Below are 27,818 nucleotides of genomic sequence, written 5' to 3'. Positions count from 1 at the left end.
TAAAAAGATAACTGCCAAAAAAAAAGGAAAAAAAAGTAAAGACACTCATTACTTTTTGCTATGACCTGTATTTGTCAAATGTATCCGTGAATGAATGTACACGTGTGATGATAACTTTGTTTACCGTGTCGAGGGCTCACTTGCAACACAATTATATATAGTCAAAATGAATAAACGATATACGGTTATCGTACGCGCATTATGTACAGGAGAATCTTTATATGAACAACGACGGCGCCTATAATGTTTTATACAAAAAGATTTGCGTATATTAAATATGTTGTCGCGAGGTGAAAATTAAAGTTACGTTCCTATCTACGTTTTTACTTTTACATTATCTACCGTGAGAGACAATAATTTATTTGGTTCGCTTAAAGTAGCGCGCTAGAGTAGACATTACAAAAAAAACGCGGTTTGTGAAAAAATGAGATAATGCAACCGATGTATATATATATATATATATATAATATATATTATATTTAATAGGTATTAGATCTTACACACACTCCTCATCATAGGGAGATGTAGATTATCATTCGATATATTGTTCAACAGTGTGTTCCAATGTCATTAAATAACATTATCCATGTGGAATAATATATCGATTAATTTTACAGATTCGTTTCATTTTTTCACAAAACAAATAGCGCAGGTAAAGTTTTTACAAGTGCATTCGTCTTTTCTCGCAACAGTGACCAAGTAACCGATTTCAACTATTCTCCATGTATTCAAGGAGGACAATTTTTATAAGAGAGAGAGAAAGAGAGAGAGAGAGAGAGAGAGAGAGAGAGAGAGAGAGAGAAGAAAAGAGAGAAAGGATAGACATCTATTTCCTGTATTTAATTAAAACTAACAAATTGTACCTATTTCACTTTTCAGAAGTTGTATACTCAGTATAGTAATTGTGACTGTATAAATGCGATTTTCTTATTCGTTTGTGTTCCATTAATCTAGCTTTCATATGATATATATATATATATATATATATACATATGCGTGTACACATTGTGTCATTTTGTTAATTATTGCTCATGTATCTACTCGTCTCGCTTTGTCGTTTGAAAGTAAATATATAAATATCTCGTTTATCGCGTTATTGATTATCACATGAAAATTAAATACTTGCAGATACGTAATTTAGAGAATACTTCAGGATTTTTAAACATGGCTTGAATGCTTGAATGCCGAGTGTGCCAATGAAATTATATCGAAAACGAAAGAAACATTGTTTCGATAATTTGCACGTTCTAGTTTTCAAACATCCTAACGAGATACGCTAATGTAGATACCGCTCGCGTCACAAGAAGAGATTGCACTTACACCTCGTGTTTTCGTTCACGAGAATCGCCGACGAAATCGCGTTAGAAATCGAAATTCCACTCCACGATAGCGAACTTTTGAACATATTTACAACATTTCCTCGTGCACATTTGTAAACCACAGCTGTATATCAGTCTAATATCACTTACAGGTCACACTTTTCGTCTCCTGCAATTACGAGTGTTTCACGAATCGAAACGGTAAATTCACCTTGAAAAATTCACAGTTTAACAAATTTTCGGATAAGAGAAAGAACTCGGTGTTTTGTCCTCGCTCTAATTTAAAATTAACACAACCATTGCACTCGTTGTCACTGTTTTATATTTGCCGAAACATGCTTCAATGTTTGGAATGTAAATTGATAGATTGACATCCTGCTCGACGGGTGAGAAATATTAAAATCGATATTTTACTTGGATGTAATATGTATAATATGGACCGAGATGACGAATTTATAATCCAGACTATCGTTGCAAGAGCAATCGATAATTTCTCTGGTAATCCGGATTGACTTGAGATATGCTTGCAGTTGTCGAACTTCAGTTTAAATCCCACGCACATTTTAAATTTTATTTTATATTTACAATTACTCTAAATCAGTCCTCACGTATCTTGGTTAGCGCGCGGTTAGTCTTGAAAATAATTCCGACGCAAATTCGCGAAAGGAATTACTTGAAATTAGGAAATTATTCAACAACCGAGATCAAACGTGACTGACGTATAGACAGCGCACACGCTGTCGACGGTATCTTTAATCTGCCCGTTGCATTTTTTTACACACAATATTCATTTACATGTAGTCCTAATAAATCACGAGTACTAACGTATGTATGTACAAATCACGTGAATTCTTACGTGCGGCTCTTATCACGACGATTAAGTGGCTTCAGTACAAAGCGTTGAGCAGGCATTGCTCGTCGCCCCAGTCCAGCTGGCAAGAGCTCTCGGTCTCGTGGACTCAGCTGAGCTGATAATACTCGGGCGCGAAATCATTCGCCAGATTGCTCAGGAAGTTAAAGTCGGACGAGCTGTTACTGTTGTCGGCGGACGGTGGCGGCGGTGCGGCCGTCGCCGCCGAGTGTACCGGATCGCCATAAAAATTGCCGTAATTGCCATAAGATTCGTTGTTACTGTCGGTCTGGCCAGTGCTCCCGGACGGGGTAATAACCGCCGCGGTGGCGGCCGCGATCGCCGTAGCAGTGGTCGTCATACCGGGTGCCGGGAACGGATCGGGAGACGAGACATAGCTGTTGGGGATGTTGGACGCCTCCCCTCCCTGATGAACGTGCAACTGACCGGTCTGCTCGTAATACGCGCCTGGATGACACTTGCTGCCGCTTGGTCGATAGTCACCGGAACTAGGATGCATCGGCGGTTGATGCGTGACGTAACCCTCGGCAGTATGCTGTTGCGGGTGTTGCTGCTGTTGCTGAATGTCGTTGAAATAACCGTGCTGACCGGGCACGACGGCGTGACCGTGCGTCGCTAGATTTTCGCCGGTTCCTCCATGATAATTGCCGCCGGTGGAATAACCCGAATAATTTCCGGGCGTCATGTAACCGTCGTTTGTGCCCTGCTCGTTCTGCGTCGCGGAATATCCTTGACCGGTGCCGTAAGCGTTAGCGGTGTTCTGCATACCTCGGTGATAAGCGTGATAGGGCGGTCCGGCCTGCGGATATCCATTGTACTCGCCGGTGCTGCCATATTGCAGCTGCTGCTGGTGAAACTGCTGCATATTGGCGCTGTACATCGACCTCGATGTCACCCCCGTCGTCGATCGAGCGTGATGCGCCATCCTCGAGCCCACCGACTGGTTCTGTCTGACGTACAGAGAGTTCACTTCACCCGGATAGGAGATCCTTGGTTGCTGATACGCGTCCCGGGAGCAATAACTATTCTGCGATTGTGTCTGTTGCGTCGCCGTAGGTATGTTTTGTCTGTTGGCAGGCACGCCGTTCCGATAATCGACAGCCGGCGTCGACTGATAGACACCTTGCTGTTGAAAGTGCGCCTGCTGATTGCCCGAGATGCCTCGGCCGCCGTGAGGCGACATCGTGCCTGGATTTGCGTTGGCATGCAATATCGGTGTCGGCAACGCGGTCGTGGAGGACGGTGAGCTACGCGGTCTCTGCATGTAGGCCGCGTGAGTCGTCTGCTGGATACCGAGGGGGCTGCCCTGTTGAAGCTGGACGGAGACGGGGGTGCCGGGTGTCGAGGAGGGCGTCAAACTTCTCGTGGAATTCTGACCGGGTAGAACTGGCGTGCTGACCGTCGAATCCGGCATGGCCAATAATACGCCGTTGCTGTTGACCGAGCACATGTCCTTCCCGCTGGCCGATGGCGATTTCTTGCTCACCGATATTTGCTGATGCTGCTGCTGCTGCTGCTTCGCGGTGTTCGGACTCTTGTGATCGTTCTCGACCTTCACTCTTACCTCGCCCGACAATTTTTTCGTCACGCTCGGTGATGTCACTTCGCTCCCGTCCTGCGACCTCGAATCGTCGTCCACTATCATCTTCTCAAACGAGCTAGACACGCTGTTGGTGCTACCGACGCTACTGGCACCATTGCTATTCGTATTGAAGCCGGTATTACTGTTATTATTGTTATTGTTATTAGTCGCGCCAGGTGTATTGTTGTTGTTGCTGCTTCTTCGGCCGGAAGAACCTAGATCGGTAACGTCGCCGGTGAGAGTGCTACCGACATCGCTTACGCCCGAAATATCACAGTTATGACAGCTTTTCTTCTCATCGTCGGATAACATTTTGTCACCCTTAGGTTTCTCCATGCCGTCCGACGTTGAACCGTCTTTCTCGTCGCCATCTTCTTTACTGAGTGTTTGCCGCTTGTGTTTCATTCGCCGATTTTGAAACCAAACCTTCACCTGTCACAATGATAATAATATTTATTTAATTAATTATTTACATATAAAAATATATAATTGAAAAGGTTATAATTATTTTATTACATTACGTTATAATTATTGCATACATTTATTTAATTAATTTTTTACATATAAAAAATGTATAATTAAAATTATAAATAATTGTATAATAGATAAAAATACCATTTTATAATCTTTTAAAAGTTAAAAACTACATGAAAATTATTTTAAGTAAAATGTATATTTTAAATGCAAAAGAAGATATATTATAATTTCTTTTTTATAGTATTACTTGATTTTATCTCTTACTTGTCTCTCTGTAAGATCCAATGATGCTGCGATCTCTATCCTTCGCGGTCGACAAAGATACTTGTTGAAATGAAACTCTTTTTCCAGCTCGAGAAGTTGAGTATTCGTATAGGCTGTTCGCAATCTTCTTGGTAAGCCATTCTCTGCAAAATAAAAAAATCCACTCTCCCTCAATCAACGTAATTATACTAATTGTAAATTTAAAATAATATGTATAACGCATTTTCTCAAGTTCAGAATCAATTCAGTAACCGATGTATTTTCGTACTTCACGCACGAAATTGTTTAAATATTTTACAAATACCGTAAACATGTTTACGAACAAGCACATTATAAATAAGTATAAACAATTTATTTTAATGTATTATATTTTGTAGCATAAAGCTTTTGCGTCTCGATATTCGTGTCGCCTTTACCGCAACGATGCTCTCTTTTTGTCTCTTACACCAAGTAAATGGTATTCTAATTAATGATCATTTAAGCAACCTAAGCGCACTATCGAGAGAGAAAGAGAGAGGAAGAAAGGGAGGCAGGATGGTTGCGACATGACATCCTTAACAATGCATAAGCGCAGATTCCCGCGGGACGAAAAGGCCTATTCTTGTTCCAGCGAGTTACTAGACTCCTTAGAAACTTTTAGGCAAGTTTCCCACCAGCGCTATTCCATGTCGATACGAAACACCTCCTAATTGTTATCGGGCAAGAAACTTGTTCCGCGATAACAAGAGAAATACCACGCGGGATCGGGAAGATGCGAAAACGCAAGCGGTGAAGAGAGAGAGAGAGAGAGAGAGAGAGAGAGAGAGAGAGAGAGAGAGAGAAAGAGAGGAAGATGATACAAGGAAGAAACCGCGAGTTATATGTATATTGGAGGGCAGAGCTGATCTAGAAAGTAGCGACCAAGTATCTCACGGTATTTTGTCGAGGCATGTGACGTAAGAGTAATTTCTACCCAACTGCCGTAAACAATTATTAATAGCCGCCTATCGTAATTAGGAGAATTCGCCGCACGCCCCGAAGGAGTAATATTTCAATCAAACTTGATGGCTCTCCGCTGGCTTGCGTTGTTTACAAGACGTGTCTTGACAAATTCTCTAGGAACAATGTATACTTTATCGTGGATCTTGAGAAAAACTTCGTATACTCCTCATCTATCTCTAAATAGTTTGAACTGTTCTAACAAAATTCTATCATCTAAGAACATAAGAGAAGGACATTCAAAGAAAAAGTTATTTCACGCCAATATTTTATTCCATTGGTCACTGGCCACCTGGACTTCGAGTTTTTTCTTCTTTTTTTTATCATGGATCACAAGGGTGTTACACTTTTTTACGCGTCGCCGTATCGCGAGAGAAGAAAAAAAACCGATACGCCGTGACGTAGTTTGGGCGAAGGGAGACAGCAAAAGGGGAGGAGGGAAGTGGTTCGTTTCGTAGGGCCGAGATGCTAAACTACCCCATAGCGTGCGAGCGGATGTGGGGTGCCTGAGGGGTGGTTCGACAGTAGGATGAGTCGTCAGGGGTTAAAGGAGAAAGAGAAAGAGAATGATTGAACGAAACAGAGGGAAAGAGACGTAAAGAAGACGATAGGTAAAGAGAGGAGGATGTAGTGACTGAAAAAGGTTGAAGAGGATGCCGTGATAGAGATGGTTAGAATGAGAAGGAAGACTGGGAGAAAGAGAGAGAGAGAGAGAGAGAGAGAGAGAGAGAGAGAGAGAGAGAGAAAGAGAGTAAAGGAGAGAGAGGATACTCACAGGGACGAGGGAGAAGGGTGTAGACTGAAGATGTAGTAAGCTTTGAACCTAGCAAATCCTGCACGTGGAGTTTCCGCAGGGCGAGGGCGACGGTGGCGAGATGAAAGTATCGCATGATTGACGTGGGCCTCATCAGCATTTCGGTCTTGCGATTGGTTGGACGAAACTGTCGATCAAACTCCACTCCACGCCCTGTATCTGTTCAATCGTTCCAGGAGTTTAATTCAATCCGACGATGAATGCAGAGCAATATTAGGGTGGCAAATAACTATTCGATATATATATATATATATATATATATATATATATATATATATATATAAATATAAAATATATATATAATAAAAAATATATATATATAATTATAAATATTATAAAATTTATTTTTCTCTAAAAATATTTTAAAAATATTTAATTTATATATCTATATATAAATGTTCTAAAGAAAATTTTATAAAATGCTGGTTATCGTGTTGGCAATAATCAAATATTGCTCGCTCGCGTTTGTAAATAACATAATGTTACAGTATGTCACTGTTTCTTGTTAATCTAAATTAGTGACAGACGTTACTACTTCGTAATGGCAACTTTTTCCGACCAGACGCGAAAATGTGTCGGCGTTGTTAGCGAGCTTCTCATTCTTGCGAGACGATGTAGCGGATGACGAACTGTCAAGGCATAGTCAAAATGAAGAGCGCGACTTGACAGAATCGTGTGTGCGAGGTGAGAACGATAGAGCACGAAAATAGAATTTGTATTTTCGTATATCATGTTGTTAGAAAGCCTCGTCTACAAGGTTCATCCGGTCGAGATTGCTACTATAAAGGTATTTTATAAAAAGAATTATTAAAAATTTTTTATATAATTTTATATAAATTCCATTTAAAAAACATAGATAACAATTAAAATAGCGTTTTTTTAAATAAATAAATTGTTTAATAGTTATTAATATCAACATTGTTAAATGCAGAGTTTCTAATGTGTCTTAACATGTTTAAAAATTAATATTTCGAATTTTCTATCTGAAAGTTAATTCTTTACTTGAGACTACAATATGTGTATGCGTGTATGCGTATAAAATTAATTGATATATAATAAATTGCAAAATAGAAAATTGCGGGACGCAATAATAATATTATAATTAATAATAGTTCAAAGATTATTCAATTTCTTATAATATATAGTGAGAGTCTTAGTTTTCATTATTTTCATTAATGTAAGCAACTTACTTTATTATGCTAAAATTATCCATTTTATAATCAATGAGAAAGTGACAAAATAATTAAGAAGCACGTGTAAAAGAGACATTAGAATAACGGGTTTGGTATAACATAATAGCTTGTCAATTCTTGATGAAACATATGCTGATGTCCGTGACAAACCTGACAGCCGTCGCTTCGCGGGTTCTCGTAGGAGACAAGTACGAGTTTTACATTCTTTTGATGATATATAACTTTGGAAGTGAGCTTTCAATTATATAATGTTTTTGCTTTAAGACATTTATTTATCTCAATGCAAATTTGTTATCAAACAAAATTAAATCACACAACATATGAAACGCTCTATTGTGAATGAGACAGTCATTATAAAAAAATCTGCGATAAAATATGGAAGCTTGATTAAAAACAATGATTTATTTAAAATAAGCATTTTATTAAGATTTTCTATCTGTCATTTAGCACTTTATTTTCTCATATATCACACGTGCGTAACATCTGTTTCTACATTTATCTTTATTTTATTCTAACAATTAAATTATGGATTATTATTATTCATTATTAATATTTTTAAATATTATTTATTATGAATATTTTTGATTATTTATTTTTTATTATTAATATATAAGTAGGAAAATTGTAGACATAGCTTAATGCTTCTCTTTGACATTAATTTGAAGATATCAATACACAACACTAAAGCTAACGATGTTCTTTATCGTAAAAAGCTACGCACAATATAAAACTATATTTGGTATGTAATATCTTATATTCATGACGCTCTGACTTTCGTAGATATTTTACGTAGAACTTTTGCTTATACGAAAATAATTAAAGAAAATAGGAAAACGATCCGCACGCAAGCCATTGTTCAGTTTCGACCCATTCGCTTGTGTCCCTTCCATTCTTTCGCTCTTTGCTGTGTTGGAATGTTTACGAACAGCTGGTGAAACTCTCATGCTCTTCGCTTTCTTAATTTTTGTATTATCCGCCTCCCCCCCCCCCCCCACACATACACACACTTGCGGTTAATCTGTAGATATTATCATCAAACGAGCAATAAAAAAACCGTGTCTTAGAGAAACATGGTCGTTGAAGATGCGTGGAAAAAGTGCATCCTCAAAGTCCAGAAGTAGTTTACACGCGACACTGAGCCGTCGTCCGTATCGTGGATTTCCCTCCCGTCTTCGGTGAGCTCTCGTTTTCTCTAGACTGGACCAGGTCGTTTATAGACAGGTGGGAAGGGTCACATGACGGCCGTCTCTGTAATTTGTCTTTTGTTTCCCTCCCCCCGCGTGTGCGCCTCGAGGAAGAAAACTTGCGAGAGGAAGAACAAAGGGCGGAAAGAACCGGCGGAGAAGAGAACGATTACTCCTCTTCGTTCCGTCTTCAACTTCTTACTCTCTTTTCTCTTCATCTCGCCTCTTTATCCATCCTTTGCTCTCTCTCTCTCTCTCTCTCTCTCTCTCTCTCTCTCTCTCTCTCTCTCTCTCTCTCTCTCTCTCTCTCTCTCTCTCTCTCTCTCTCTCTCTCTCTCTCTTTCTCTCTCTCTCGTTCTTTTAGTATCGAGAGAAACCTGCGGCGGCGGCGTCAGCGATGTAAACGTATGAAAAATGAGTGACGAGAATTTGAAACAAACGAGAAGACAGCCGGTTCTATGTCCGGGCTTTGACGTGTCCGATACAGGTAGACGGCGGGTCAGTGAGGAAGGTTACCGTGATCGATAACTTTTTGATCGCTTCGGACTCCTTCGGGCGTTTTCACCGCGCGCCGAACACGTTACAAATCTGGGGGATTCTGGGAAACAAACTACTTTAAAACACAACAATCTTAATATTTTATTAAAAATGATATTAAGCCTTTATGCTTGTGAACCGCCTCGCAATTTTTTTTTTTTTTTTTTTTTTTTTTGTAATTGCAAAATATATTTAATTTTCAAGTACATCATAAAATACATCGAGTTCTTTCCAATTACATGTATATAAAATTCTTTTATAAATAATATTTGTATAATCACAAATTTTATATATATATATATATATGACTTTCTTAAAAATACTCTTAAAAAAAATACAATATTTACAAATAAATTAAAAAAGTAAAATTTCCGTTTTGTGAATTTAGAAATCAATATATTGAAAACGGTATTAATAAAAATTTACATCATAATGTGTTTGTGCTTGTTTGAAACGACGGAAAAATTATTCATTGCGTAAGAATAAAGTAGGTATTTAATACGCCATCGGGTAATTCGTGACGGGATAAACGAAGGGGAGAGAAGACTCGGAAACGTGGAATCGGCATAAACTGTGGCTCATTACAGATTTACAGCAAGACGTAGTACGGATCTGGGCGTAAGGTAAGGGGGAGGAAGGGGGCAACGGACAAAACTAAACGCACCGGGAACCAGAATGAAGGGAGTCGAAGTGGAATGGCTGGCAGGAAGGGCTCTCTCGGCAGCTTTGGTTTTGGTGGGCTGTCGGGGGTTGCGGCCTCTGCGCTGGATACGAGCTATAATCAATTAACAGTGAGCAAAACAAGAACCGCGGCCGACCACACGGCCGCAAAATATTTCGTACCTTCCTTGCTCCAGTTCGGCTGGAACCCCCATCGCTTCGTTCAAGTGGTTATCTCGCTTGTTGATAGGGCTATTGTCCGAAGGAATTGATTCTTGTACCGCGACGATTTAGGACATTGATATTATCACATTGATATTTGAATTCGAAATTCGTATTCATCAGCATGATGACATTGAAATATTGAGCTGCTATTATGCTGATAATTTCTTTGGATAAAACATTTAGAGCGCAAAATTATATAGACATTGCAGGCTAAAATCTTAATAGATTATGAACATTTTTCTCTTTCAAAATGTATAATATCTAAGTAAATAAATGTTCTTTTTCTCATTATGTAATTATTAATTCGCATTAATTTTATGCATAAACGACACAATTATATTTGTTTATCACGATATAATTTGTTTTGACTCATAACTGTGTATCTGTTCGACTTAGTTCTTGTCTGGCATAATAGCACTCGAGATATTAGCATAACTTTTTATATAGTCATCTTGTTGTAATGACGGAAAAAGAGAGGAGTCGAGCTAGCTGACGTTGTACAGCAGACAAGAAGAAAAGGCTGCTGGCGCAGGAGGGCGGGGGAGGGGGAGGGGGAGGGGGAGGGGAGGAGGAAAGGAGAGGAAGAATAAAAAAAAGGATAGAAATACAAGAACGGAAGAACGGGATGATGGTAGGAAAAAGATATAAAAGCGGCACGAAGATTTGCGTGTTCGAAAAAAGTTGCTGGCAACACCGCGAGCCGTCGCCGTGCGCTCTGGCTTGGGTGCTGGTGCTGGTGCTGGTGCTGCTGCCGCCGCCGCCGCCGCCGCCGCCACCGCCGCCGCCGCCGCCGCCGTTACCGTCGTCGAAGACACGGCAACGTCGGTGTCCGCACCGACCGCGGCGGCCATGTTGCGGCCGTGCACAGGTTCGCCAGCCTGTGATTATGGTGGGCGCGACGGCGAGCGGCCCTTCGTGCAAGAAAATTGGACGTAGGGATCTCTCCCGCGGTGAAAGAAAGGCAAGACGCACGTATATGCGTGGTTCTGGACTGGCTGAATATACGTCAGAAGGCGTGCCGATGCAACCTGCAATCATCGAGCTGGTGCGACGGGTGGTGCGCACATATTCGAACTTCTTCGTGCACGATCGACGTGCACGAACGACCGCCGGATTTCGCCTCCGCCGCTCGTTGATTCGCGATAAAAGATTATGTTACAAAGGTGCGAGGGCCTGGCGTTCAAAAATTGATGTTCGCAAAAGTTGCAGTAGCATGAATCGTAATTGGAGGGATACGATCTTTGATTAATGATATCTTTATCTGATGCCACTCTCTCTCTCTCTCTCTCTCTCTCTTTCTATAGTTATTATTTCATAATAAAGAAACTGGCGCACGACACTTCGTGACAGCCATCGTCGGTCGCCTTGGAAGCCGACATCGATTCAGACATGATCCCCTTCCCTCCCCCCCTCCCCAATATACTATTTACGACAATTTTCTAAAATATTTTTTTTCGCGAATATATAATTGTAAGGTAGATACATTAAAGAGAAAGAGAACGTCTCGTTTTTAATTGTAACAAATCTCTGTTTAGCATGTGCTCGACTGTAATACAAAACCTCAACAATCACGCAATAAGATATAAGTGCGGTCGTCTAACAAAACCAAGCCAAGTGGTATTTTACTCCGCGGTTCGCTATTGGTTGAGGTTTAATTCCGCAATTATATTGGCGCATATATTCCTATATACTGTGCTGCACAGCTCGTGTTTAGTGTTTTACCGCTACGTGTGATTTTTTTCTCTATAATTACTAGCCTCACATGCAATTTAAATAACGGGTTATATAACGAAGGAAATCGATTTCCAAGATGCATATCTTCATTATCTTAACTTGCGGATTGAATATTTCAATATTTAAGTGCATGATTTGTAGCGTTAATATGTGAAGTATGTGCATCTAATTTTATAGATATTTTAAATGTGCCAAGAATAAATAACAATACCTAAAAAATTAAGGTAGACGTTTGCTCGGAATATTTCTACGCGATGAATGCGACAGCCTGATTATAAATTGAGCGCAACTTCTGATGCGATTTGCGTCGCGAAAAAGTGATCATGTTAAAAATCTTTACATCTATAGTACCGCATCGAAAAGAGAGCTCAAAGTTTAGGGCTAAACGGGAGTGGTCTCCAGGGGAAGGGGAGAGGCTGAAAAGCCATCTTTCCATTAGACGTGAGATTGATTTTGTGAGCGCACCTTTTCGTAACGTGATGTCGATGTACCCCGACGTTCGAACACTAATGTGATTAAAATAATCCGGCAATGATTAAAATACATAACGGTTCCTGATTTTCCCGGATCAATTACCTCCGGTTCTTCACCACGTGGCACAAATTGAGGATAAAAATAAATCGGGACTATACACACATACATGTGCACGTTACTCTGTTAAGCTAACGAGAGGATATACAGATTCAGAGAGTGTGCGCATCTGCAAACGCAAAGAATTATAAAATACACATTAATAATAATTTAACACGTTAGTATTTTAGTTTTGTCCTCGTAAATATTTAAAGACACTTCAACGAACGGTCTTTCTCTCTCTCTCTCTCTCTCTCTCTCTTTCTCTCTCTCTGTGTCTTTCTTTTCTCGAGAAGCGAATTCGAAACTAATTTCACGACAATTTGCGCGCGCGTGGAACGTGGAATCCTTCAACAATTTTTTGAATTATGGTTCGAGTTGAGAGATTCTCATTACATCCTCCATTCGCGTTACGGCCGCCTTTTTCCGAGCTCTTCCCGGAGCTTCTTGTCCCGGAGCAAGCTTCTTGTCTGCCGCCGTTCGTCTCCGAACCCCTCCGCCTCCTCTGGGGACCGAGAAGTCGCGCAGCCGGATAAAAAGTTTATTTTAATCTTTACAAATTTTAAATCCTTCGCGGCTTACCCCAACGTCCACGTAAACCGTCGCGACAGAAAACAAGAGTGCTGGTCCCTCTACTTCTTTCATCTTCCAAAACCCCCTCGCCCCGATTCTCCCTCTTCGCCGGCTTCGTAAATCTCGTATCTCCTTGATATTCTAGCCGAATACTTTGAAAAAATTTCCTCGTTACGTGACAACGGCAATTCCACGTGATGCTATGTTTTTCATGTCCCACTTTGTCTTGTTTAACATTCACTTTATAAATAATTACTTAATTTATTGTACGTATATATATATATATATATATATATATTATTACGATTTGATATAGATACATACTTTTCTTTATTCGATCATTGGACGTTAAAAAATGCTTGTTACATATTTAATCGACAACTCATCGATAGAAATCGTATATCCTAAGCATGTGTGAGCATCTAATAGCTGTAGACCTAAGAACGCAAAGTATACGGAAAAAATTTTATATTAAAAATTACTATTGTATGTAGTAACTGTGGACTATTAGGAACATTCCAAATTAAAATGCTATGCAAAACTGTAAAAACTGACGTAATTTATGTAAAAATTACGTCAGTTACGTCAATTTTTACAGTTTTACATAGTATTTTAACTTGGAATGTTGCTAATGGTCCACAGTTACTACATACCATAGTAATTTTTAATATAAAATTTTCTTCGTGTATATGCAGAAACATGAAACCATAGTTTTCTACGTCAATGATAATATGTACTTCCCTTTGGATCAATACTCGCTGTAATAATTATTATTATTAGAATTTAAATTTTTTTACATAAATATATCTAAATGCTTTGAATTTAACAGATATTACGTGTATTTATTTCCGCGTAATTTAATCTAATACGATTGATATCTTGCTAAAAAACCAATTCCGCGTATTCAATATATTGATTTTTATGTAACTATAATATTACATCAATACAAATATATTACGCGAGACAACGTTATAACATCAGTTGTCACGTTGATTGGCGACGTATTTCGTGCGTGCTCGCATTCGAGAGAGCGAAGAATCGTACGCGATGTGTTTCGACGGATCAATATCGCAGTAATTAGGCGTCTGTCAGCTGGCTCGACTCACGTCTGAAAAGAGGAGAATGGTCGATAACTGCGAGCAATTTGTGCACGCCGTTTTCTTTTCCAAGTTCCTGCGTTTATCCGTATTGTACTTATAAATGTGTTTGGTCACATCATCTATTAACTAGTGTCATATATTACTGTCGCTTTCCATATATAAGTGAGCAATACAAGCATTAACGTAGTTTCAGAACTATTCGTAGAATTAGGTTTTTTTTAAAATAATTTTAATTGAAAACTTAGTCATCGACATTTTCTTTTCTTAATGTAAGAAGTCCAATAATTGCGTCTTATTGTGATTGTATTAGACGGTGAAAGAATCAAAGAGCGAAGAGATTAAACAGTAGTGTTTTCAATAATGCACGGCATATAAAGTAGCTCGGTGCTATGAAAGATAACATATGTATTTTTCACGAATAAAAATTATGCGTAATGCGTAAGTCGAAATTCTGCTTTTACTTGCCGCGTGTACGGCAGCAAAACAAAGCCGAGAGCATACGCTTCATTAATCGCGTTACCATGAGTTATTGCGCCTGACGTAACGAATGAACAGAAATCTTACCGATTATTCGAATTAGTCGAGGAAAACATCTACCGAAAGGGAAGTTTGGTTCTAAGCATGCATCAGGCTGTTCGCGCGGCCAATAGGAAGTGACGTTTATACGCAGCCAGCAATAAATTAACTAATATTACGAGTTACCTTTAATTAGTCTCGACCTAGCGGCACCGCGAGGTTTCCTTTTCTGATTTTTTTTTCCTCGCTTTACCACGACGAGCGGATTATTAATTACACGAATTTCTTAAGAACGTTCGCGTTATACCGGTATACGCGGAGCATTTCAGGTAATTACAAAATCACGTGATTGACTTACAGCGAAACGCCAAAAGAACCGTTTCGAAAGCAGTTTTAATTATCAATTTCCGCTGAACGTGACGATTAATTAATCGCAAGAGAGAAGTAACTATTATCTCACAATCAGAATGGGAACGCATCGGTAACGATATGCGCGATATTCTTCCTAATCATTTACTATGGTTTTTAATTGTGCATTTTTAATATGGTTTTTTCTTTCATTTTCTATATTTTAGAAAACTGTAAATGTAGCACAAATTCCAGTTCGCGAAATAAACTTCTATTTAAAATTATTATTGACTATATGTAGAGTTTATAACGTCTGTTGGATTATTTATGGGATATATTATTTCCAAGTGTCTCTCTCGTGTTGCGCGCTCCTAAAGTCGCATCAGAAAGTAGTAAGCGGCACTTGTTCGTCGAAATTACGGCGCTGATCGTAAGTCTTAAAACGTGCCCGGCCTCTTAAGGAGAAGGAGATAGAGAAAGAACGTGTCTCGTCTCGAAGATATAAAAGGTGCGAACGGAGAAAGAAAGCAGGAAAGGGGTGGAAAAGGGATTCCGTGGTTGCAGTTAAATAAAACTGACAAAAATCGGCCCCCGAAGGGCCGAAGGGTCCGGAGCATTCACTCCCTCTCTCTCTCTCTCTTCTCCGGGAGAGAGGGCGATAGGGACTAGGAATGGATACGTGGAGAATACTCAGACGGGCGCCATGTGTATAATAATGTTAAAGAATGTTAAACGCGGGAGGGTTCAGGGATCCGTGCCGCATACATTAGTTGTTAACAATGCTATAAAGGACACTCGCCCCGTGTCTTACCCTTCATCACGGGGGGACGGGGTACAGGTCTTCTCTAGCGCGACCAGATTTACGAGCGCTCCTTTCCGTGCGATTCTTACGTAATGCGGCTTCGGTAACATAGGTAACAACAGCATGTAATATTTGTGTTGATGGAGTCGATCTCGACACGCGTAAGGATTTAGCAGAATAATGCATTGTGATTTAAGCGTGAAAAATCGAGAGAAAATCATGAATTTTATCGTATGTTCGAATTAGACGAGATTATTGTTATCTTTTATATCTTGTATGTTGCGTATTGAATTGAGTAAAATTATTAAGTTTAAAAGATATTATATTTCTTTTTTACATTTTAAATACTTCCGACTTTTGAGAGATGTGTTTGAAGAGATTACTCTTTAGTGATAATGGCGCGCTAATGTAGTCTGAACTCTAGAGTTCTAAAGTCCAGTACGTGTGTCCTAAGCAACCCTGTGTGTAATAATTTACCACCCGTGTCGACTCGTGCACGCGGTCAACCCTCGTGATAATTGTTTAAACCGACCACTGGCCACCCCTTTAGTCTGACTCAAACACCAGCCTTAGAGACCTATTCGCTCCTACGGACTTCGTGTACTTTCTATAGGGCGTTACAGAGCAACTTCATTACGATTGAATTACGGTTGTAAATCTATTACATTTGTCAAGTAAATTTTAGTAATTTCTTGCCAAGAAAAATTATAATTTATCGGCGAATTCAATTCAAAAATCGAAAAATGTATAGACACATACACACACATACACTGCATGAAAAGATGTCATACAAAACAATATTGTTTGCAATATAATTTGAAGATTTGTAAAAAAAAAATTGTATTAAATCTGTTTGGGTAACTTTATCAAACTTTGGTCGAGGGGGAAACGCCGAGAACGAAAAGTTATCTCTCAGAATTGATCAATGGAATTTCCAACTCTGCTCTACCGTACTTTATTCAGTATTTTCTTGAAATGAAAGATATTTCACATAAATACAACAAAACGAGATGCATTTATTTCAATACGATATATCGAGAGATCCTATATTGCTCTTCAATATACAAATATGAAAATAAAATTTGACATAATATTAATTCTATAATATTCTCTAAAATAATATGAATGTTTAAACGAGAGAGACGAAAATAGATGAGAAAATATGAAATGAAGCTTCAAAATAAGTAGCGCGAAGAGCGGAAGCACCACAATGGATAGGGTTTGGATGGTCTCCAAGAGATATAGCGACGGAAAACGCAACGACAAGTGGAAGAGAGCAGGACCGGGGGAAAGGAGGAGGGAAGGATAAAGAGCCCGAACACTCGGTCGAGTAAAACGAATCGAGAAGAGGAAGTCTGGAAGAGCGAGAGTGCGATAGCGAGCAAATAATAGGGAAATGATTTGCTCCTTGTTAGATAAAGGCCCTACGAGGGGACTCGCGAAAAGAAATATTGCTCCCAATGAAAGGAAGTGGGCTACACGACGATAGAAGGGAGGGAGGGAGAGACTGCTGCGGGAGTACGAGGGGATGGATCCATTCACTTGTAACTGCTCCTCCGCCGGTCGTGTCGGGTCATCCATACGCGAATTCTGTTCGATTAAGAGTTAAATAGTACGAGCCCGCTTGTCGCATAATCGACCACACATTTCCGATTTTCCCTCCTGGATTTCCTTATTGCTTTTATAATAAATCGTATTTTGCCAGTATGGCAAAGATATACAGATATTATACTTCTATCATTATTTATCTCATGTCAATATTTTTAATTATAATTCTTTTTAGATTCACATTGATTGCTCTCGCTATCAGAATTAATTTTATCGGTAGTATTAGTTATTAGAAAATAAATTTATGTGAAAAGTTAAACTAATCTGATAAACGCGCGAACCGAAAGTACAATATTTCGTTTAGTCACTTTCATCACTTTGGAATCATCTGCTGTCTCACAGCTCACCACAGACTATTACAGTTCAAAATCCAATCATCAATTTTATCCTAAAATATCTTTTCGTGTGAGCAATCAGTAAATCAGACGGTGCACTCTCATCATTAACTTTTTCTTCAATTATAAAATTATAATAAAATACAGATTAATTTGTGTTGCACAAAATGTCGATGAGGATTAATTATATATTTAACAAATTACATATTTATTGCTAAATATACAGTTTAACAAATTATATATAGTTAACAATGAAGCTGCTAAATTTTTATTACAATTAATAATTTTATATGCATATTTTTAAAATCCAGCTGATGCTTTTTGGCTGTGTCAAATAGCTTTCCTTCGTGTGCCACGATCGTGTTACGATTTATTGAGATTCGCGACTCTCCAGAGCGAATTCTCAGCTCGAGAACAAGGTGTTATTCGAGCGGTGTAAAGAGATTATGGTGGAGGCGCGATTCTGGGAATGAGTCGACGCGTTCAAAGCGAACGAAGAGGGTGAAGGCTGGCACTCGCGCTGCGCTCGGGGGATGGTGGACGCCCGTGAAGGACGGCGCGAGGATGTGTTGGTAGGGTATGCATGGCGGCGGAGAGTCCAGTAGCGATCATCAATCAGAAAGGCAGTCAGCCGTCCGTCAGTCGGCCGGCTGGTCAGCCACGTCCAGCGTTGTACAGAGTTTCGCGCGGGAGGTTTCCTACGAATTCGCGAGTCATGCTTGGACTGTCATCCTGACAATCGATTGAAGCTGAGCACTAACATCCAATTCTCCGGAATTGTTCTTTCCATTATCTTGCCAAGTCTGAGCATTCTATTCGGCCTTTCCACGTTGCGAATACATATGTACAGTTCTCGTTTATTAATAGAAAAATGCAGATTGCGATACATCTTGGTGCGAATAATCTGTCTCGAATTATTTGACATGTAGAAACAAAGGCAAGCTGGAGCATTTTGTTAGATTTCTAATCCATCTAATTAATACTAAACTTGATAAAGTCAAAACAAAATAATAACAATGATGAAACAAAATTAAATTAATATAAAATACTAAGTATGAGAAAATAAAAATATACAGGAAGAAAAATTTTCTGACACAATATATGTCATATATTATGTAATATTAAATAATTAATCGTGACGGAAAAAGCTTCATATCAAATATGCAACAACAGCAAGATTTCTTTTCTTCGTGTAATAATAAAAAACGCGATAACATACGTACATAAAAAGAATTTAAGAAATAACGATTTATGATTTATACATATTTTTATATCGAGATCAAGAACTATGAAAGAAAGTAGACATTGTAATCTCATGTCTCTCTCTCTCTCTCTCTCTCTCTCTCTCTCTCTCTCTCTCTCTCTCTCTCTCTCTCTCTCTCTCTCTCTCTCTCTCTCTCTCTCTCTCTCTCTTCAAGAAAAAAGAAATCTTTTTCAAAAGCGTTATAAAAAGGTCACCCTAAGAGTTTTTATTCTTTATACGACGCCCTCGTGTACAGCCATCTAAATGATAAGAGAGCCGGAAATATTTGCTGCTAATTGCGAGTTGATAATAAATTTTCTACTGTATTCTCTCTCTCTTCTTTCTTTCTCTCTCTTTTACTGCCGATGTTTGATGTAGCATGACTTTTTATTGGCGGCCTGACATTTTATAAACAGAGTGGCACGGGCTGGATTTTCCCGTCGCGACCGGATCCGACTCGACGACGGGGATTTGAAAATCTTTCAGCGCGATATTGGCCTGGCCTGGCTAGCTAATTACTCCAGACAGCTCCACTCCCTTCCGACGATTTCCCCTTCGCCCTTCTTCTCTATTCACTCTCTTTCTCCTGTTCTCTCTTTCCGTTAGACCTACAGCGTCCACCCTAGCGTAACTGTGCGTTGTCTTCGCGAAAGAAAAGACGATAGGGTAGGGTGAGCTCTCTCCATTGCTCTCGGGGCTAATGTACCCTAAAGTACTTAGTCCACGATGGTTGTAAACGTCCGCGTGATTGCCGCAAAGTTAATTTTAAATCTGTGTTAATGCGATATTTACCCGCAAAATTTTTAACAAAAAGAATTTCGAATAATCCGAGTCTAAAATGATTCGCAATCAAATTTAATGCAATTCTTTATGTTAACAAAAGCGTGTGAAAGCGCCGAGTATCCACAAAGTAGTTCGCGGGGATACAACAGTTGCGTTTTTTTTTTTTTTTTTTTTTTTTTTGACGATTAAAAAATTGGAGATTCTCTGCGAAACACGATTTATATCTCTCGAGATGAATAGCACTACCTATTGTTGATAACTTAACGCGCTCTGTTGTTGAAATTGCTAAATTATAGATTAAGGTCCGATGATTCAGAGAAGAGTTTACTCATCCAAAGAGGATGCAATTCTCCGTCGTTAAAACGAATAGAAAAGACGTGTCATACCACCGCTGTGGTCCTACCGTCTCTTGTGTCTCGCAAAACGGTGTTTCCTTGTGTCAATGTCCTGATGTTACGTCCGATGGCCACTCAAAGAAACGTCAGAATGGCTTTTGAAAGCGTACCCACTCTAACAGTAAGAGACAGAGAAAGAGAGAGAGAGCGGCACTTTGATCACCGAATGACTCGCGACTTTGCATTATGAAGCTAAACTGTCGGCGAAGAAGAAATGTAAGCTTTTGCTCCTGTAGAGTTGAAAACTTTTTATCGCTCTGTGAGGCCCATTACAGGCAACAGGTTTTGGTTGATCCACTCCAGGAAGAAGAGGGGGAGGGGGGGTTAACAGGTAGGAAGGAAGCACAGAGCCTTTTCTAAATTACTTTATAGGCTCGGGTGTATGTGTGCATAAAATTAAAATAATCATATTAGACGTTCATATTCGCGCGTATTATACTCAATTCCGATATAAAATAAAATTAATATAATATTTATTTGTTTTTTCTTGTTTTAGAAGTTGATTAATCGTTTAGAAAGTACAGTGAAATCCGAGTGGACCGCAGCAAATCTTCGAGAAATATGACAGGTAGCATTGAAGACAGTACATTACGTGTTATGAAACGTTAAAATCGTTGCGCGAACTTGTTGAGCCCTCTTTTTCTAGCAAAAGAAGGTCCTTACGTTGGCGAAACTCCAATCAGACGTGAAGCGTGCCAAGCGAATGGTCGAAATAATCCGTCGCTTTCTCTCGACGATTACGTGATATTCGATAAATGTTAATAGTAATCGTCGCGGTTACTAGACAGCAGGCGTCTTCAAGATATTTTCGCTCAAGATCGCGTCGCTATCCCCGATCGCCCTTTTCCACCGCTTTATCCTTAATCGCTCTTTCAACCGCCCACCATCCCTGTCTGGCGCGGTCGCGATTCACCCTCGCGACTCGACGTAGCCAGGCGGATGGTTCCGACCGGGAAAAATAATGCATTAGAAATTCAGATGACCGAGAGAGGAGGTCGCGGCGCGATTTATCAAATAAAAGCGGTAGTACAGTCAAATACCCGTCCATGTCGTCAGTGGAAGCGACAGTTCATTTTTAATATAAAGCACGAACGCAAGGGGGGGTGAGATCTCTTCCGGGATGGTAGTGACAAAAAGAATATGGCAACTGCCCCGGGTCACCTATCTCCAGATCTACGAATTCGCGATAGGAAGTATCTAATGGCTTGCGAAAGTTACGGGCTGTAGATAATTTATCATGATTGCGATACAGTTTATTTGTACTGCCTAAGAGATATCAAGCTAAAACTAAAAAACTATTTCTCGTCGAATCGCACGCGAATATGTTATACAACATATATTACATGTATATATATATATATATATATATATATATATATATATATATATATATATATATATATATATTATTATACAGACTTTCCAGAATTATATTAAAATCGAAAGAAGAAGCGTAGTGCGGATAGATAAATAGATGATAATTTTTGATTCCCATTGTCACGTGGAGTTCGTGACTTGTCAACATCTTCATCCATCATTGCTCTCATCATCTGTTAACCATCCCTCTATTCCACCACTCAAGTGCCTCTCAGATTCTCACTCGCATCTCGGAATCGTGGACCCTGCTAATATTTAAACCATTTATAAACAGTCTGGCAATTTATTAGAGGATGCGAAGTAAATTTATCTACTATGCTTGTGTAAAACACAAAATTTTAAGACATATTTTATTTTATTTTCAGATATTTAATAAAAACTTTTCTATATTTTGCTCAAATAAATACATTTATACACATAATAAATATACATATACCTACTCATTGTCAGTATAAAGATTAGCAAAAGCGCGAGGATTGTTTAGGAAAAATATAAATATCACGCAAACCAGAGAAACTTAGTGAAAGCAGACTTCACTTCCAATTAGTGATTTAAAAAAATACGAGTTAGAATAATGTTCCGCACTGTTGTACGTCGAGCTACACGTATAATTAAAATTATCGTTGACTTACTATCACGCTTAAATAAGAAGTAAGTGTTTCTTTTTACGATCGTTTATGGTTAACCCATCGGCATATGTTATCGCGTTCTTTCTGCAAATTTTTACACCTACTTTCCTTTTACGAGTGTAGGAGAACAGATATAGGAATCCCCACAACGCGTCTTTTATTCCTCGCTAGAAAGGGGAAGATACGAGAAGTATGGCAAGAGATATCTATCTGACGATATCGTCGCCATTCTAAAGAGCATCAACTTCGAACATTTGCATAAAATTATTATCGCCGCTGAAAAATCGCGACTGTTTTATTTTCTTTATAGAGCGTCATACAAGTATCCCCCGATTGGTTCGTATTATGTTTATGATTATACTATATTTACGCGTATACATTTATTACGATTTTATTAATGTTAATAATGGACAGATTATTTTTATTTATCTCTGTCGGGCATGTTATGTGTCGGAGGAATGTGTTGGCAGCATATATAAGAATTTCTCTTTTCGCCCCCAAAGTAGATCGCGCTCACGATCTACTTTGGTACAGTCTTGCCATAAGATGGAGAGAGAACGAGAAGGAGAGAAAGAGAGCATAGGAACCCCACGCTTTTATAGCGGTCCATTTGGCGTAACAACGAGCGTGGAAACTTCTTTTAGTGTCGGGCTACAGATTCCGGGACCAAACATGCGTACGATTATGGGATCTCCGATTATCAATTTGTTATAGCGTGTTTATTATTTGATCTCTCGGCGAACGCGGGCAAACCACTCGCGTTTCGCCGCTTTGAAACCCCCTGCAGCTACAAAGTGTCGTACTTTTAGTCAGTTTTGAGGGATAATCTGGAATATTTTATGCGGCGTTATTCCTCCAGATGTTTGCGCCAACGAGCTGGGAAAACTGTATACGAACTCTGTGAAAGAGAACTACGCGTCTCTTCCTCTCCATAATTCGTTTTGCCAGGTTCAGACAAGCACCGTGTCGGATATTTATAGTCATTTCGTGCCTCTATTAACTGCCGCTAATACTGCTTTAATAATGAAAATTATTATATGTTATACATGTGTACGTATTTGATAATGCATAAGTTGTAGACACGTTTCCTTTTAAGCTTTGACAAATTCATTGACAAATTTAGACGATACTTTCTTAGCAAATGATTGATGAGACGCAATGATTTGGTAATTATTGTGTAATCACGCGCCTTTTTATGTCAATATAAATAAATATATCGGTAATCGCTAATGATAAATACTTGGCAGTGGCAATTCATAATCAGATTTTTTCGCAATATTTCCATTTGATATGAGAGACACATTATAAATTAATCATTTATATCGGCGGATATCGGAAAGGTTTTTTTTTTTTTTTTTTTTCCAGCGAACCTTATCGTACATTGAATTCGTTTTCACGGATATCTCGTCTTAAGACTCTTCTTCTTTCCACGAGTAACCGCGGCGACAGCGGGCTACGGAGTATCATAGTAGCTGGGATTTTCTAGGAGAGTTATCTCTAATTCGGCGAGGATTTACTCGCCAATGAATCTTTAAATTAGATGCTCCGTTCTTTTCGTACTGCGCTCTTCCCCGGAGGGTAAAGTCCCGCTCGCTCAATCACCTATATCATGGAATCGCCGAGTATAGTCAATTCCTTCCACCCTTCTTTCGTTATCGAGCCTTTACGCCATCCCCTTCAGCTTCGCTCACCGATATTTGTGTCTCGCCGTAGGCTCTCTCTTCGCTTTTATATAACCGTTTTATTTTCAACTTTGTCGATACAGATTCTAAATAAAGTTACGTACGTGATAATTTTATTTGGCAAATTTGCAAGCGCGTCAAGCTAAACTATTAGCGCGGCATCAAGTATCACCGCTATATTAATTAATGGCGGAAACGCAGCCCGAGACAGTAGTTTAGTAAGAAGCAGTTCGGCCATGAAAATGGCCGTCCCGCAGGAGGGTGTAAGACGGAGGATATAACGGAAGATAGCGACGAGAGAGGAGATGATGATAATCCAGCTTCTAGCCTAGTCCTATCCCGAGGGATGCAGGGATTAATTGACACATCGGCGTCTTGGAGGAGTCTGCTGGGCTGACGCCTCCGCTTTGGCACCCAGCGACGTGACTGATGAGACGCCTGGAACAAGGCGTCGGGAAAAACACTCGTAGATTCGTGGCTTTTTTGTAGAAAAGGTATCCAGCAAGAATTACCGACGAAGCATGGAAGCATCGGTGTCGCGCCTCTTCTCCTGGCAAATAACTCAACTAATCAGACCTCGTCCTCGTTCATCGTCCCATCCGCGGCGTCCCCGAACTAAAACATCTCAGCTGGAGGGCACGTAGATGTAACAGATTGAAATTTAATACGCGCAGTATGGTGACACATACGCGGAAAGACGAGATGTTACTTAAGGTTTCGTAGGACGCGTTCTCACAGCGAAGGAGATAACGCCTTCTTGAAATTCGTCCTAGTATGGTTCGACAGTTAAAATCGTAATAACGGGATAATGAGTTTAATATTCCAGTCTGTTATAATTCATTCAAATTTACGAATGCCAGCTTGAAATAATAGAAAAAAAAAAAAAACAATTTCAGCAAGATGAAATATAAATGTTAAAAATTAAACAATATATAAATCTGAAATAAAAAATTTTTATAATTATATTGCAATATTACATTTAATAGCATTTCAAATATTGCATTTTAGTAGTATTTTACAAGAAACGCAAATATTTAAATTGTCTACACACATACATACATAAATAATCAGATTTAAGTTTCAGTAGATGTAATTTTTTTCTCTCCCATCGCGCCAAGAATATAATTATAAAGAGGTACGATAGGCTCGCAAATCACAAAGAGATGACCGGGGCAGCCCACGATAAGGGATAACACGGTAGTTGAAAGCAAAGAGCCGACGTGTACGAGGCGTCGGTGGCGGCACCCCATGTGAGTTATGGCCGTCCCGACGCTCTCTCCCGCTAGTCCAGGGCTCAATTTACAGATGATTCCGCGTGTTACCGCCTGGCCAGCGGCTGGTTAACCTCCGTGCCAAACACTTAATCTTCCGACGTGTCCTGCGGACGGTCCGACCGCGTTTTGGAGCTGGCGCGACGTTAAATCGCCGTTGTAGACGCGAGATCAACATGAGAAAGAAAGAGAAACGGGGATAGATAAATGGACCAAGACGTAGGATTACCGGACGTTTGGCGGGTTCTAGTAGCCCATAAAGTTAACCGACCCTTCAGATTCTGTACTATCATATACATGCGAGAGTTGATGACGCACGGAGAGTCGTGCAATTTTTACGTGTAAAATTAACGGGCGTGAAAAATATATTTTCTATGCGTTTCGATTATTTTGTTGCGTTTATTATACGCACAAAAAAATACGAGTTGATTATTGAAAATTTCACGATAGTTATCTTTGTTACATTTGAGCCGGAAAAATATTTGCGGGCACTTGTTTCCCGACAACTTGTTGGCTATTGCAGGGCTATTGAAAAAAAGAACCGATAAATTTGTACCATGAATCACTCCATAAATTCATTGGCCTTTGATAGCCTCGCGATAGCCAACACAAATTATTGGAGAAACGAGAATGGCTTGCAGATATCTCTCCGACTCAAGCAAAGGTAATTCGCAGAATTTATCATATTGTGCAAAATCTCAGCGAATTTTTACGCGTGTAAAGAGTACGATAATATTATGAAATATGCATTTCTTCATATAAGAAAAAATTAATTTTGTAAATTATGTAATATATTATAAATAACGGGCACTCACAGATACGATATAAATAAATTGTACGAATTATGAAATGCAGTTTTCCAGCAGGATTTTAGTCGGGAACTTTGAGTTCGTCGTTGTTCGACGAAAAGACAATATGTCACAATTTGCTCTCTAATATTTGCAAATGTCTTGGAAATGTGTGGTTTTAGCCTATTATGCATTCCAGATGTGCACCACCGGTAGTAGGAAAGGAGTGGCTTGGAACTGTCATTAGCCGTCGGATAGTAGGCACCCCGTGGTGAGCCACAATGTAGCGGCGAGAAGCCAATAGACTCCTAACATTGTAAATGGCGCACCGAATCCTAAAGCCACCGTTAATTGACTTTCATGTTTGTCACTTTACATATGTGACAAATTTCTAATCGTGTTCAACATGGATCTCGATAAAAGTAATGCGTAAGTCGCGGTTACTTTTTCAAAAGATATCGATATAATTTTAATCAACATTTCAGCTTAGTCGTCGATTAATTAATATTCTATTTATCTTTCATTGTAATGAAAATTTTTAAAAAGTGAGAAATATGTTTTTAATTATTGATTATTAATATTAAAAGAGACATAATTTGTATTACATATATTGTTGATAAATGTGTATAATATATATAATAATAATAATAATTAATATACGCTTTATTTCATTCAGCATTTTAAGATTTTTAAAGATATTTCTCTTTATTTTTATATTCAAATATTAATTTCCTTAAGTAATGCTCGAGACGAGATAAAATGATATCTCCTCGATGAGAGGACTTACCCTGCTGATTACTTTTCCTAGTGGTTTTCTTCTCCTTCATCCAAGGATATTCAGGAACATTGACACCCGAGGGGTCAGCGACACCGTGGGGATCCATCATGGTATGGTATGCGGGATGATGAGCGCCAGGACTGATGGATCCACCGGTCCCCGGTGAGTGTTGTAGGCTGCTGTCTCCGGCTAATTGCGGCAATGCCGTCATGAATTCGGCCATGGAGGGCTGGCTGTTGATAAAGCCGGTTTCGGTGGATCCGCATGTCGGGTCCATGGCTGGATGATGGGTCCCGTGCGGGGGCAGCCCGGCCGGGGTACTCGCCCCCGCGGCCACTGTGGCCAGCCAGAAGCCGCCCCCTCCGTCGTTCGCCAGGACGGGTGTCGTCGGCCTCGTCTTCACGGTCGAGAGCTCTTTGCTTACGTGGACCAAATTCTGAAGATGATTGCCGAGCTGCAAATTGCTGGAGTTGGACAACTGCGATTGGCGCAAATCTTCTTCAAGGTGTACCAACGCTTGTTGCTTACTGCGCATAGAACGCACTAATTTGCACCTGCAGTTTGCTTCGATCTTTTAAGATGGCAAACGCTATTTTAGTACTAATTATTACTAATTACAGATAAATCGTTTTCAGTATGACCTCTTAGGATCTTGAAGAACACACTATTCACCGAAACTCGCTCGAGAAATGTTTCACTGTTTAATTTTCGTCTATTTTTCAACTCTGAATATGTACTGTGCATTAAAACGTCGCGTCGTTATAGTAACTGCAGAAATTTGTTTACAATTTAGACGAAACCGCTAAAAAGAGCATGATTCTTATAATATTTTATTATCTTTTCTTTCGTATATAATTATTATTGCGTATATACGATATAAAATTCTACTTATTCTCTATTCTAACACAGAACCGATCACTTTTCTGTTTTATGCGTTTCCTCCTTCAGCATCGCTCTTTTTCATAATCGGGGAACACTTATTACTTACTTGTGTTACAGCTCGAGCGTGATTCGATTGGTGAACTAAATATATAATGATTGTTTACCGCATATTCACTGCACACTATGGTACTCACTACTGTACATTATCTCTTTAAAATTATATATCCGTGCTGATTTCTAAACTATCTGATACAACTCGTCTTGCGCGACATTAAACTCGGTACCAGAGACAACGAGAAG

The 27,818-nt window shown here is 39.4% G+C and overlaps 1 protein-coding gene across 1 annotated transcript; it reads right to left on the bottom strand.

Annotated features, from left to right (window-relative positions):
- LOC140668756 (uncharacterized) lies at positions 1-27,575 on the bottom strand. The gene is made up of 3 exons (XM_072898057.1): positions 26,646-27,575; positions 4,514-4,656; positions 1-4,204 (listed from the first exon to the last, which is right to left on the bottom strand). The coding sequence occupies exons 1-3, from the start codon at positions 27,169-27,171 to the stop codon at positions 2,279-2,281; spliced, it is 2,595 nt and encodes an 864-aa protein (XP_072754158.1). The 5' UTR covers positions 27,172-27,575; the 3' UTR covers positions 1-2,278.
- Between the last annotated feature and the right edge of the window lie 243 nt (positions 27,576-27,818).

Source organism: Anoplolepis gracilipes, chromosome 8 (genome assembly GCF_047496725.1).
Source record: "Anoplolepis gracilipes chromosome 8, ASM4749672v1, whole genome shotgun sequence".
In the NCBI taxonomy this organism is placed as follows: domain Eukaryota; kingdom Metazoa; phylum Arthropoda; class Insecta; order Hymenoptera; family Formicidae; genus Anoplolepis; species Anoplolepis gracilipes.
The sequence above is the reverse complement of the archived record's forward strand: the minus strand, read 5'-3'. Positions and strand labels throughout refer to the sequence as shown.